This window comes from Botrytis cinerea, chromosome 1 (genome assembly GCF_000143535.2).
Source record: "Botrytis cinerea B05.10 chromosome 1, complete sequence".
Lineage (NCBI taxonomy): Eukaryota > Fungi > Ascomycota > Leotiomycetes > Helotiales > Sclerotiniaceae > Botrytis > Botrytis cinerea.
This window is the reverse complement of record NC_037310.1, coordinates 2,184,041-2,198,644: the sequence shown is the minus strand read 5'-3', so window position 1 is coordinate 2,198,644 and position 14,604 is coordinate 2,184,041. Positions and strand designations below refer to the sequence as shown.

General features: G+C 43.1%; 2 protein-coding genes across 2 annotated transcripts; both read right to left on the bottom strand.

Annotated features, from left to right (window-relative positions):
- Window positions 1-245: 245 nt before the first annotated feature.
- BCIN_01g06250 (hypothetical protein) lies at window positions 246-3,038 on the bottom strand. The gene is made up of 2 exons (XM_001561241.2): window positions 2,720-3,038; window positions 246-2,666 (listed from the first exon to the last, which is right to left on the bottom strand). Exons 1-2 carry the CDS (start codon window positions 2,772-2,774, stop codon window positions 757-759), a joined length of 1,965 nt encoding a protein of 654 aa, XP_001561291.2. The 5' UTR covers window positions 2,775-3,038; the 3' UTR covers window positions 246-756.
- A 6,105-nt stretch (window positions 3,039-9,143) lies between these two features.
- Window positions 9,144-13,632, bottom strand: BCIN_01g06240 (hypothetical protein). Its single transcript, XM_001561246.2, has 8 exons — window positions 11,945-13,632; window positions 11,732-11,884; window positions 11,370-11,678; window positions 11,116-11,316; window positions 10,848-11,066; window positions 10,548-10,797; window positions 10,252-10,476; window positions 9,144-10,192 (listed from the first exon to the last, which is right to left on the bottom strand). The coding sequence occupies exons 1-8, from the start codon at window positions 13,298-13,300 to the stop codon at window positions 9,276-9,278; spliced, it is 3,630 nt and encodes a 1,209-aa protein (XP_001561296.1). The 5' UTR covers window positions 13,301-13,632; the 3' UTR covers window positions 9,144-9,275.
- Between the last annotated feature and the right edge of the window lie 972 nt (window positions 13,633-14,604).

The window sequence follows — 14,604 nt, the reverse complement described above, 5'->3', positions numbered from 1 at the left end:
CGTAAGGAGAAGAGAGGTTGCGTGAGGGTGATTTTGGATTTTAAGTGTGGAGAGAGATCAGGAAATGTATGTAAAACCCAATCCTACCTACCTCATGAATCCGGAAGTGCACATATATATATATACTTGAGAGAGAGGATGAATCAAAGAATAACAAGGGATTTCTCATTTGGGAGAAAATAATTATGTGATTATGTATGTAGTCAAAGTCACCTTGTGCATCTTTTTAAATCTCTTGCGTAATTTGCTCAATTTGCTTGTATACATATGTATATACACAAGTCTACAAGTCTGTGGGTTTATGAGTTTATAAAATATCAACCTCCTAATAACTCCTGCCTCTCAAATTATCAACTCTTCGAATTCTAGATTCATATTTATACTCTAGTACATACATACATGCCGATACACACATACACACACGATATGATTCGATTTTTTTACATCCAAAGAACTAGATATAAACAGTACATAGTACAGTACAGTCCGCTCATCATCTCTTCACCCATAATTAATATTCAGAAATAAAAACCAATCAACTACCAGGTATGTAACCAACCATCTTCCTCAATGCAATACAATGCAATGCAAATGCAAATGCTAAAAGTGTAGAATCGGACCCCCATCATCCCTCATTAGAATGTCGTTATATATACAAACATACAAAAACCCATCCCAAAATCCAAAGTTTTTCTCCCCGTTTCCGCGATAGTTTTTTTTTTTCGCCTTTTCATACGTACGTTTCCTCATATCGTTCTATGCAAAAACAACATATGCAGCTGCAGCGACAGCAACAATGATACTCGTGAATTTGTTTCCTCCCAGGGCTGTCGCATCGGAAGAAGCTGAAATTTCTCCGACGATATAGGCAGGGTCGTATTCCACATCGCTAGTATCCAAAGTACCATTCCAACAGTATCTGTTGAAACAGGCGGTGCATGCATCGGGGACGGTGGTATTGGTCTTGTACAGCGAGCGAGAGATGACTGCGCACCCAACGCAGGTTGGCCACTCGGGATCGATGGTGGAGTTACCCATGGTAGCGACATTGTAGCCGTTTTCAATGATGAGATTGCGTTCGGTGGCGTTGTAGGTGGGATCGAAGGTCGAGACGTTGGACTGGTAGATGTAGGGAGCGTTGGGGACGTAGACGATTAAGGGTGTTTGGCCTGTGGAATTGGAGGGATCGCAACCAAAGAAAGTGGGGCGTTTGTTGAGTCCAAGATTGACGAATGTGTTTTGGCCAGGGATCGAGGGGAATGCGGTTCCGTTTGCAATGGTTGCATTTTGAGAACGTTCGTGGGTTGCAACGAGAGATGTTCCGTTGGGCCAGAAATATGTGGTGTCCGCAGATGAATCGATTGCGAAGATTACATCTACTTCACGGATAGGTTGGATGAGAGGATAAAGAGGGACGTTCTGGCCGTCCTCACCACCATCTACCAAATCTAATTGGGTCGTTTGGGCATTACGATTGGTATCATTGTTGAATCCATAAAAGGGGTTAGGCTGATATTGCGCAATATCATTGTTGATGAATCCGATCTTGTCAAGAATGGCGGTGAACGCTTCGGTGACAATAGTTGGAAGCGAACTTTGATTGGCTTGAATCAAAAATTGGTTGAAAAGTGAGGACGAAGTACCCATCACGTAGCCGACTTGATCAAAACCACGAACACATTGTTGACCGTCAGGGATGGAACCAGCGGTGAAATTTGAACCAATATAACGAAGGGGTGCGAAGGCGTATGTCGTAGGATCCCATGAACCAAGCTCAAACGGATTGAATTCGTAGACGGTTGAATTTAGTGATATGATCTCGGTGTATGGCGAACGGCCGTCAGCGACGAGAAAAGGCATAGGAATTTCGCCATTTGCGAAGTTGTCCTGGAGTGCAATTGATGAAAATGTATAAGCTGGTCCACCATCTGTAGCATTGACCAATTGAAAGGATAATGCGCGTCCCCAATAATCGGTGATCGATGTATTGAAATTGAGAGGGGCATCTGCTTTTCCAGAAACCTCGCTCTTGATGGTGCTGTAGTAATCAGCAGTACTCAAGATCTGAATATGATCATCGTTAGGCCCTTCGAAGATCGAATTTTGAAAGTTCCACACGTCAGAACTATCTCGTAAATTTTCGACACTACTAAAGTTGTTCGTGTAGATTGATCCTACTAACCATCCACCACCAGATAGACCTGCAAGGTAGGTTGTAGCTTGTAAAAGACCTCCGATTTGTCCCGAGTTTGTTGAATTAGCCGTTCGATCATCGGCGGCAGCGATGAATCCAGCACCATTCAACATTGCACGGTAGCCTCCTCCAGAAATCGCTATACCGATATTCGGTAATGTAGATGCATTGCCGGAGACGCTGTTTATATATGATTTTGCATCGAATCCAGAAATGTTCATCCTTTCGAGGAAAGTTATCATGGGGTCAATCGTGTTATTTCTTCGTAATTCTAGCCATGATGTTTCATTGGCAGATAATTCACTGCCATTTCTGATTGCTGGTCTCGTGTCAGGACAATCCACTGCTCCTGGTGTATAGCTTCCTGTTGGCGAATCTGGCAATGCACGCTTGACAGCATACATAGGGGCAGCTAATACTTCAGCAGCGACGATTTTGGGAGACGCATCTCGAGGTAAAACCAATTGACGAGCTACAAATGAGTTAATAAGGTTGAGGCTAGAACTTTCTGGAAGGAATAAATACCATCACATATTGAAGATAATGCAACCGAAGCAACTATAGCTCCGAACCCTTTCATATTGTCCGTCTTATGTTACGTTACCCGTAAGTAGGTAGGAGAATATTCAAAAGAAAGCAAAGATGAGAAAGAAATTTGAGAAGAGATGAAATAGAGTTAAAGGGATTAAATGCAAAACTTTCTTCTTCTCACTCTCCTCTCGTTCTTCTCCTCTTTCCCGTACTTGTTAGAAAAGATGATGTTTTGGATCAAAGAGCTCAAACGGGAACGGCAAAGCCAAAGAACGAGGCTCAGCCAGTTTATATGTTCGTATGACGCAGGTCCACGCTTTTTTCCGCCTTAAAGGTTAGTACGGGAGATCTACAGGGAGTCAAAGGCGACTAATGTACGCAAATTTCCGACTAATTGGTGACTTTTGTTTTGATTCGTTCAGGGGATTTGAGAAAAAAAAAGCAAATTGGGTGAGGAAATGGTTTAAAACTAGAAAGGGACAAGGTAGTTGCGAGACGAAATAGTTAGGCAGTTATATTATTTGACTAAATTCCTTCTAGTGGAGACCTCAGCCTTAACCTTGCGAGACAATGTAGCAAAAGTCTCGCTGGTGTCTAGGTATATTAGACGGATATCCGTCTGTATGTCCGTCTGCATGTGTGTATTACGGAGTAGACGTGGTTGTACCGGTTCGCTAATGTATGTGCCTTTCACAGCCTTGTATGAGAATAGAACTAAAATGGTGCTGATGATGTGGGGTGAGAAGATATAAGAACTGCGGTGAGGTTCGACTTGTACACGCAGGAGTACAGGTGTTGCTAAGCTGCTCGAGTACTGCTTACTTTGCTTGGTTCTTGATGATGATGATGATGATGACGATGATGATGGGAATGATGGCAGAGATCCTTCCGGCTAATTTCGGGGTGTCTTGTGTATGCAGGGAGGAATGGAAAGGAAAAGGTACCGCAAAGCCAGACAGATCTCTAGACATAGGGATATGTGGAATGCGAAATACGACATGCGAAGTGGTGGTGAGAGCACATAAATCCAAAAACAAATCAAGCCAGCCACTGTTTGTTATTATGCCTTACTGCGCGGATAATCGGCTTCACCGCCACCGTGCCGCTATTTGGATTAGTCCGACAAGGCCGCTTATATAATAATAATAATAATAATAATAATAATAACGTGGTTTATCATCGAGTGGCCCATATCATCGAGTGGCCCACTTTCACCTCAATTTACACCTGTCTCTTTCAACACGCGTTTTATCAACAACCTATAATGAATTCGAATAATCAAGAAGCTCGTATACTCCTTGCTATCGAAGCTATTCATAAAGATAAAAAATTAAGCATTCGAAAGGCTGCTATGCTCTATAATATTCCTCGTACGACTCTTCGACATAGAATGGAAGGTTTACCTCTTCGTACAGAAACTCGAGCGAATCGTCATAATATTACAGAATTAGAAGAAGAGGTGATTGTTCAATATATACTCGATATGGATTTAAGAGGATTTCCACCTAAACTAAAGAATGTGGAAGATATGGCGAATGATATTCTCGAATCGAGGGGTGCGAAACGCGTTGGGAAGCTCTGGGCGCATCGATTCGTAAAGCGTCGAATCGAATTAAAGACGCGTTTTAGTCGTGTTTATGACTTTCAAAGAGCTCTCTGCGAGGATCCTAAGCTTCTTGAAGAGTGATTTCGACTAGTTGCGAATATGCGAGCGAAATACGGCATTTTGGACGGAGATTTCTACAATTTCGACGAAACAGGCTTTATGATGGGGATTATATGTACAGCAATGGTAGTAACTAGTGCTGAACGAAATGGCAGAAGCAAGACAGTACAGCCAGGCAATCGAGAATGGGCTACAGCAATAATATGCGGAAATGGCGAGGGTGAAACTATTCCCCCATTTCTAGTAGTTCAAGGACAAGTTCATCTCTCCAATTGGTACACCGAAACGAATCTTCCTGCGGAATGGGCTATTAAACCTACATCTAATGGGTGGACGAATAATGAGACGGGTTTAGAATGGTTGAAACACTTCGACAAGCATACTAAGAATCGAAGAAAGGGCAAATATCGAATGTTGGTACTGGATGGGCATGAAAGCCACGAATCAATAGCTTTTCAAGTATACTGCAAAGAGAACGATATTATATGTTTACGTTTACCACCGCATTCAAGTCATTTAACTCAACCACTTGATGTTGGCTGTTTTAGCAATCTAAAACGTTCATATGGTGGTCAAATTGATGGATTTATCAAGGCACATATCAATCATATTTCGAAGGTTGAATTCTTTATAGCTTTTAAAGCTGCATACGAGGAATCAATCACCTCTCAGAATATGAAATCAGGATTCCGAGGAACAGGTTTAATCCCATTTAATCCTGAAGCTGTACTCTCGAAATTAGATATTCGAATTCGCACACCTACCCCCCCCTCTTTCGATCTAAATCAATGGATCTCTCAAACCCCTCGCAACCCAACAGAAGCTCTTTCTCAATCAATATTAGTTAAATCTCGAATAACTCGTCATCAATCAAGCTCTCCTACACCTATATTCGAAACTGTACTAGCTCTAGCTAAGGGTACAGAGAGATTAGCTCATGAGAATACACTTTTAAGTGCAGAGAATCGTACACTTCGGGCAGCAAATGAGGCATTAAGCAAGCGTCGACGCGCGAAAAAAACTCAATTACGTCAAGGAGGAGTGCTCACTGGACAAGAGGCTCTTGATATATTATCTCAGCAAGAGGTTGATATTCAGATTCAACGCGACGAGCGTCAAAAAGGGGGGAATTCTAATGGGGAAGCATCTTCTAATCGATGTTGTAGTAAATGCGGAAAGACAGGACATAATGCAAGAACCTGTCAAAATAATGTAATAGATCCTAGATTATTAGATTCTTAATAGTTTTAATCAATTGATTCAATTGTTGTTGAATAATATGGGTTTGAAAGTGTAAATTGAGGTGAAAGTGGGCCACTCGATGATATGGGCCACTCGATGATAAACCACGTTAGTCTAAACTCTCTTTATGAAGAAAGCTCGGCGCTTCGGTTTTCAGTTGGCAACACATCCTTTGACCTCGGAACACCAGAAGGAATATAAGGTAAGCGGACACGGGGTGGAATAAGCATCTGGTTGCGAATCCTCCCAATCCAATCCAATCCAATCCAATCCAATCCAATCCACAAGGCGCAGTTACCATCCCAACCGAATGCAAGCTGAGATCAATTAGGTCAAGGTCAACTAGGCCAAGATCAATTAGGCCAAGGCCAAGTCGTAAGGGGAAGATGAGACCTGGAACGACAAACGCATAGCCCTGTCCACAATCCTCATAAAGGGTTCCCCAGTTTGAAAGTAGATGTGGCATTTGTGCAGACTAGGCCTCATACAAACTACCTATTGCATCGTATGCGTCCAAGCCGTCGTATAGATCGTGCTGATGCTCTGTTTGGAATGATGAAGTTTGAGTTATGAGTTAGGGATCGTATTGATCGTATTGGCCGTATTGGTCGTATTGGTCGTATCCTCGCTTTGTTTTGAGTTTGACGACGAGGATCTTGCTGTTTGAATTGAGTGGGGTTGATAGAAGCCCCATCTCATCCGGAATGTTCGGTAAAGTTAAAAGAAGCCATAGTATGTATCAAACGAAGCTTCCAATGGGAACCATCTCCTCCGTATATAAATGCCTCATATCGCAATGCCATGCCATGTATTCATTGCTGCAAGGACACCGCCGTTGCCACTGTGGCGGCTGCTCTCATGCGCGCGCTTCTTATGTGCTCAAGTTGGTTTGCTGGGTCTCTTGATAGGTGGTGATGGAGTCGAGAATATCTGACCGTAATCTTAGATATACCGGGTAGTGGAGTGATACATCGTCACATCATCACATCACATTCTTGGTCAGTGATTTGGCCGGCGATTCGGTCAGCGCTGTCGTACATACAAACACACACCTCGGAACCACAAATGCTTCATCTCCTTCTTCGGATGTCCTCGTATATGCTGTGCAATGCAGAGAGCTCTACGCACTCTTAGCACTGCCTACCTAAGCTTCAAATCTTCAAATCAAGTGACTTTTCCTGAACGATCATCGCACACAAGCCACCACAAGTCACAATCATGACGAAAACATACCCTGGTATTCTTATCAATTATTTCCTGTGCTGGTCTTTGCGACGCTCAGGTTTCAGAGATATTGCGTTTCGTAGATTTGATGTTGACGGTACATGATTCCGTGTTTCAATCGGCGTGTGGTAAGGTTATCATTTTCAATGATGGCTAGGGCAGTAATCGATCTATGCGGAGAAGGATGAAATAGAGTTTTCTAATTTATCCTTATTACTCTTGCTACACCAACCTTGAAAATGCCAGTCGTTCACGCCAGCCATAACCCCCGGCATTTCAAGATACGTCTGAGCTTGCAGAAGAGAACTAGATTCTGGCAGCATATCAGTATGCTGTTCCCTATCGATTCTTGTGTTTAGATTGGTGTCTGATTCTTCAAGCGCGCACAGATAATCTGATAACATGCCGGATTCCTGCTCCGTGCCATACAGATGGTTCAGTGATTACTGTTGCCCCGCCCCAGGTGGTGGTGTATAGGAAAGATCTGGGCAAGTGTTATTAGACGAGACAAGTTTTGACCTCCTACGTATAGATTCGCCTTGAGAATTCTAAGATCTTGATTGCTCTCGAGCAATGGGATTTTGACGAACGACTTAAAACCTGGATCGGCAATAAGATCTGGCTTGATACTTTGCAGAGATGGTATATGGGAGCGGCGAAGGCCCATGATTTGGGCGACAGTCATTGCTCTACGATGAATACCCTACGCCTTTCGAAGGTTCCCACAATTTATCTTGAAGACATCTTCTAGAATAATGCAAATCAGACTTTCCACGCCTCCATGCATCTCTTCTTTGGTTGTTACCCAGGTTATTGCAGCCGCCACTGAACGACGGCTCAGTCACATGGCAGTTCAGAAATCTGGCCCATGAACGGGTCTCCGTCTGGAATTTGTAAAGTGATTGCAAACATGAACATACATTTGGTCAAGATCGCCGGGTGAGAGTTTGTGCCAGGAAGTCAATCGATTGGACGAGGTTGCGACTGGTTCTCATGTGTTAGTTTGCTTTTCAAGCATACTACGAGTCGGGCTATCTTTTTACGGCCTCTTCGTCTAATATATTATGGATTGGATCCGTTGAGTGTGTTCTACTCCAGTTTACGGGACTCATTGCCGGCCTATCTACGACCGAGGTTATCTTCGTCTTTTCCTGTTCACGGGAATTTTCCTGGTTGTGTTTGCTTTCATGGTGCTTTCTTTGTACACAGAGTATTGGCAAGCATTGCCCGCATAAGTTTTTTGCCTAGGAATAGGGGAAGTTTGCTCATTACACCTATGGTATCTTCGATTCCGACATGTTCTACCACTAAGACAGGTCTCGCTGTTGGGATTGCGTCATCGGGCTCCTCGGCTGGAGGTATCATCTACCACATCGTGCTATACAAGCTTCAGGGACAAGCCTGTTTCCCCTAATCTGTATGAATCATAGATCTTAGTACCCTCGCTACCTTTATCACTCCGCTTTTCACGATGAAAATACGTGTACGAGCCCCCAAACCAACCATGTGCCATAATCGACTGGTCTTCTTTCGTCGATACATTGTTCATGACCTTCACGCCGGGGCTGCTGATGATATTCATCGGTAACGCAGCGCTCATTTTCTAAAACTCTTATTACCCACAATAACGCGTCTTTGCTACTCGATCGTTGTCCTTCTACATGGTCTCCATCTTCAACGACGGATCAATCCCAGGGAGTTGTGGGAATTTCCGTTTTTGGTGCTGTTCGAATTATGAAGGCCGGGTTGGGCTGATGGTGAATGTGAAGGGTTGATTTGGACAGCCAGTCATCATGTAGTGGACGAGAAGGGAGGCGATCAAACGGAAGGAGAATCTGGGGGTTCGAATAATAATGCGAACCGCAGTTCAATGATGAAAGGATTTTAAGTCTTCAAATTACTCAAATATTAAAATAAAAGAATTCAACTTGTCTATAAAATTTTTACGAGACATTTGGTAATTCGACATCTATTGCCGGAGAAAGCTTAATAAGCTAACTTGTAAACATCCAAATAATTACCAAATAGTACCACATGGAAATGAACTTCATGTTCTATCACCTCAAACATTCTAGCTAGTATTACCTTGGCAGGTAAGATTTGGAAGATCACCATAGAGTATCATCTAACTGCATTGACAGAGTAGAGATTAAGTACTCACACAATGCTATGAGTTTAGACTAAAAACCGAAAAGATCTTCATTTTTTTTATATCCATTGTGGAACCAGATACTGAAGTTGGGCAACTAACAAACTGCTAATCTTCCCATATATCGTAACCCAGAATGCCTATTATTCATAATGCTTCTTCACAGTCACACCATCAAAGCCGAACAGTATCAAATAATCCTTAATATTCCCTTTAAACAAATGCTACCTATGAAGTTTTTAATACAAGCCAGTATGTTATCTCTGAATCTAACGGAAAAGATTCTTGAATCCCTCCATTAGCATGGTTCTGTTTCTACCTTTTCGCTGGTGTGCCTGCAATAATTCCCCAGCTACTTCTTCTCCACCACTACTACCATCAACAGTCATTGACGAATGTAATACATTCTCCTTTCTGACTTCCTCTCCATGAGCAGCAGTAACAATTGGTAATGCCAATGAGCTCTTTCCCGATGGGGATTTGGAACCAGTAGAACGCTTAGAGTTCAACGAATCATCCAATGAGCCTGAGCTCTTCTTGCTTCTGAAACTTGCAAGACGAGCCACGATTGGACTGGCAGCTGTAGAACGAGCAGCACCCGTACCAGCACTGCCCTCCTTCTCATCGATAATCACAGCAAGACGTGAGCCATGTCTTCCGCCGCTTGCATCCTGACACAAGGAGTGTTCGTCTTCGGGCAATGGCACACTTTCGCTAGAGCTGTGACGAGCTTGACGATTGACAACCATGGGTCTGAGACTATCTAGCTCGGTGGCAGTGTGATCTTCTGCGCTCTTGTGAAGACTGGCAATACTACCCGAACGCTTTGTGATGCTGTAGATGCTTGCGTGGCTGATTTTGCGCATCATAGAGCTTGCAGATGCTCTGACCGTGTGCTCTCTGTGTGCTCTGGAGCCCATGCCAGGGTAAGGGATGATATCACGGGTCCAGACATCGGCGAGAAGGGTTTCAAGACGGACACGCTCTGTGCGGGGAGGAGCAAGGACTGTCGGGCGATGTGGACCGGCCAGGGATTGAGATCTGTTGATCGAGAGCTGGGAAGCGGAGCTTGAAAGAGAAGGTTCGACTGTAGCACTCGTGTTCCTAACAATCACGCTACGAGGAATGGTTGTTTGACCTTTCATTGTTGTTGCTCTATGGATAGAGTTGCGTCGAGCAACAGTACCTGTTGCAGAATCGATTAGCTGAAAGAACAGGAAAATACTAGAAGTGCATGGAATCTACCTGGCTTTCCATAGACTGTTCCCATTGGCTTGATATCAAATGACAATGATGCAGTCATTTCTTGCTGAACAGTGCTATTGCATGGCTTGCTAGAGCGATCAATCAAACGGCTCTTCCACTCCAACTCTTCCTTTGCTGAGCATGCGCTCACTATAATTTCGAAGAGTTGAGAGATGTGCTCGAACACAATCTTCCAGGAATGGGGTGCCGTGTGACACTGTAAGCCTATTTCATGTCAGAACTTATGTGAAGAGCAAAGGATATTAAATTAATCAAGCAGGAAAAATTGTTACTACCTTTTCCATTATCAACATCCTCCACAGTGAGCTCACTGATCGGAATACAAGCCTGAATGACGTAAACCTCGTCTTGCGTTCCAGAAGGCTGAGCAAGAACGAAGAACTTTTCATACAAGAGAGCTATGAGGTATTGTCCGGTGATATTACGACCTGCAACAGTGTCTTTTGTTTGCCAACAAGCATGAAGCACACCACACAAATGGTTCTGCTCAAGCATACGGACCTTATCACGAGATCTGCTTTCCGGCTAGGTAATATTAGGAGAAGAAGGCAGCTGATTGAAATTTGAAGACTTACCTGGCTTGTAAAAAGCAGACGATCCTGCAATAGCCATGTTCTTGACATTGCAGTTGCCTTTTGATGATTTCCTGCAGCAGAATTCATTGTCTTGTGAACTTCCTTGATTCTAAAAAGCGCAGTCTCAACGGTGGTTGAAGATTCTGGGCAATCACAGACTGGGCTTTGTTCTAGGAGACGACCAAACAAAACTTCGTATCTAGCAATGCGATGAATGGGCTTTGAACACTGTCAGCGCCCGCAAACTCAAAAGAGGTCTTTATCTTACCTTGATGAAGTAATCGTCGAAGTGTCTTCCTTTGCGGGAGCCATTTTCTCGATTATCAGTAGAGATGATCATTTCCTCAGTTGATCGAATTGCCTGGTTGAAATCTTTCCATTCATCTGTAGTTCTGTATGATGTATGGATTTGCTTCATAACCTCGCTATGCATGATTCCAAAAGACTCATACAAGAACAATCCCGGGATCTGCTTATAACGTGTTAATATCTGTGTCATCAAAGAAAGCATGACTTCCGAACCTTTCCACAAAAGACCTTTGCAATCTCTCCCGCAACTTTAGGATCACCAATGTGTCGACCACGGCTTTCGGTAGGATCCGAAGCAGGTGCTTCCCCTAGACTTTGCCATCTCTTGTGTCCCTTGACTGGCGGATGGTTTGGTGGATTGACCACTCCTACCCCAGAAGACTTGTTTGTATTAGCCACAACTGTAACGAGTTCATTATAGAGCTCATTATTGTGATTCCAAATATCCTTGAGAGTAAGAACAATGGACTTGCGTAAGCTTTGAGAGAGAATAGGGATCGCAATTAGGAGACCGTCGAAAACCTAGGTGACAATCAGTAAAAGAATTTAAGTGGGATGGATTTATTGTAGCATACACGTATGAGAGCTTGAATATCATCAAGGTATGCCTTCTCGGTGGATATAATCTCCTCAATAACACCTTGACGTTGTTCCATGCGCTTAATCACGTCCTTATCGAGGATAAATGCCCGTGACAAGCAGTTTCCGTTGTCTTCAGAAGCTCTTCCCTATCGGATAATATTAGTCGCGCACCTCTGTGAGTTGAAAACCGAAAGTAGGTTACTTACAGCATATGATGCTCTACTGCTGTAGTCAGTTCGCTGATGGCGAGAAGACATGCCAGTTCTTGAACGTGGTACAATACTGAAGCTTGCAAGACTGGTTCCGACACTCTTCATGTTATTCACAAACCCATAGGAACTGCCCGACAGGGATTTCCTGTGGCCGGGTCTCTGTGAGGTGATGGGTGATTCAAACAAGCCTCCTTCAATTCTGTTTCTAGGCATGTCACAGCTGGTTGTCTTCCTATGTCCACTTCGTCGCTTGATGGTATGTAGAAATTTCTCGAAGGGATTTGTTTGGCTTGTGACTACCGGCTCTTGTTCCATTGGAGTTGGGCTGTCTAAGGAGAATCTAGCGTGACGAGCGGCTTTCTCATCTAGATCATGAATGACTTGTAATCCAACTTCAGCCAGGTTGCGCATAGTGCTAGAGACTCTGCTTCCAAGACTGCTATTCGTCGAAGACTTGTCATGGCGCCTGGTGGCAGTCATTGCTGCAACGTGATCATCCGTATATTGATCTTCTGTGCCATCGAAAAAAAATTGAGCGCGAGCAGCAGCTTTCTCATCTAAATCATTGACCACCTGTAGTCCTTTAGCAGCCAAGTTTCGCATAGTATTAGAGATTTTATTTCCGAGACTGTTGTCTATCGCAGATATCTCTCGGTCGGCAGAGACTGATATTGCAGTGAAGGATTCTTCCGCACGTTCATTTTCGACGGCTGAGTGGCTGATTCGGGGATTGATATCAAAGCTGCCACCGGTAGCAGGCTTCTCTTGGTGGTTGATGACTTGCATTGCAGTAAGTTCGCCTGCAAATTGATTTATGATAGGCGCGGTATTAGCTTCAGAATTCTCATCAAAGCGATCATTAGTGGCGGAATGTCTTGGATGGTTTGGGGTGTCTGTTTCCATTTTGATAAGCTCTTGGAAATTGACCGCTAGACCGTCGTCGGAATGAACAGTATCAGAGGGCCCAGAAGCTCTCTCTCTGTTCCACATTAACTTCTTTGCTGGAATAGGTTCTTCGACAGGGTCTTCGATAGGGCTTTCAATTGGTATACCTTCTTCGTTGTAGTAGTTGATAGTGTATTTGGTGTCAAAGGTGATGCAATTTTCAGGGCAATATCTTGCTTCGCGGAGGCCTTTGACGGGTGAATCGGCTGTACTATTTGACCACCACTTCTGACCAAGAGCTGGAACTTCCTCACCAAATTTGTCTTTGATACACTCCGAGGTACCTATATTTTTAGATCCACGAAGAAGGGTATTTTTCTTGGCCAAGGTACCAAATTTGTTGATAGCGGGAGCGGATTTGATTGATCTGTCAAGAGCTGTATCTTCCTGGATAGAAGTTTCCATAATATTCTTCAAAAAAGGAGTAAAATTGAATCAAAATTGAATCAAAAAGGAGCAAAAGCGAAGGGAGCAAGTGGAGCAAAAATGTAGATACAAAATCATTCCAATGGACCAAGAAGGGTTTGCCAATGTAGAGTTGTGAAGGAGAAGAAGATCAACTGAAAAAAATCAATTTTGATATCACAATAGGATGGAGAGAAAGAGCAACTCTCTGAGTATAAGTCAAATAGGAAGGTTCGAGGGGTGGTTGTTCTGGTGTAAATATACGCGAAGGGGTAATCTCAAATGTAAGTTGAGTCTGAAAAAAAAAGGTTGATCACAACAACTCATCGGCCGAGTGATACAATACAAAACAAAATTAGAATCAAAGCATAAACAAAAAATGATTGCCAAATACTAAACTATAATGTTCAGTTTTGTCACAACATTAACAACCAACAATTGGGGGAGTTGTCACAATCCTGCATAGATTCTTTATGCATCACTTTATCATGAGGTTTTCTATGGTCAAATCACAACACAATCGAGTACTATGCCTACAACTGCCATAAACAGTATTTGTAAATTGTTATCCACTCTATTCAAGTAACGAAGCTGGGTATTTGGAAAGTGGGGTATGGATCTTGATATAAATAAATTCGGATTTTACTCTCCCTTACTAACCAGCACGGAATAGCTTTTTTGAAATATAAATGTTAACCTCCTTTTGATCTCTCGATCTTACTCTTTGGATGCGCAGACTCTCCTATGATCATACAAAATCGTCTACTAGCTTGGGGGATCCACTCGAGCTCGCTTGCTAGTAGTACATATATCAAAGTAAAGCGATATTCATCAAATAGAAGTACTATGGGTCTAGTACCTTGCATAAGACCATCATCACCTTTGCAGAGAGCGAATTCCCTTGCTTTGGTCACGTTGTGCTTTCATCTTAAGATGCATGCCCTCTTTCCCTTGTTGTGCTTATCTTGCTTGTCCAGCTGTGCTTCTATTTTTTGGTAGTTTTTTGTTGCATTTTTGTAGTTCTTTTGATTCTCATATTTGATGAACTGCAAAAGGCCATTCTTTTACTTGATCTCCTGGGTTGACGCCTGCCCAGCTCCAGACACTTCTTTCCAAGTCTTGTTATATTAACCAGAAGAGATAGAAAAATACAGAGGAATTCACAAAGGATGTCAACCATGCCCAAGCCTCTCGAAAAACAGTCACATTTGGAAAATTAAGTAAAATACAGTTTTCGAATACCGCTGCTGAATTTCCCGCCGAGCCATGTCTTTAAATCGCCAACGCATCCCTAGAAGCGCAGC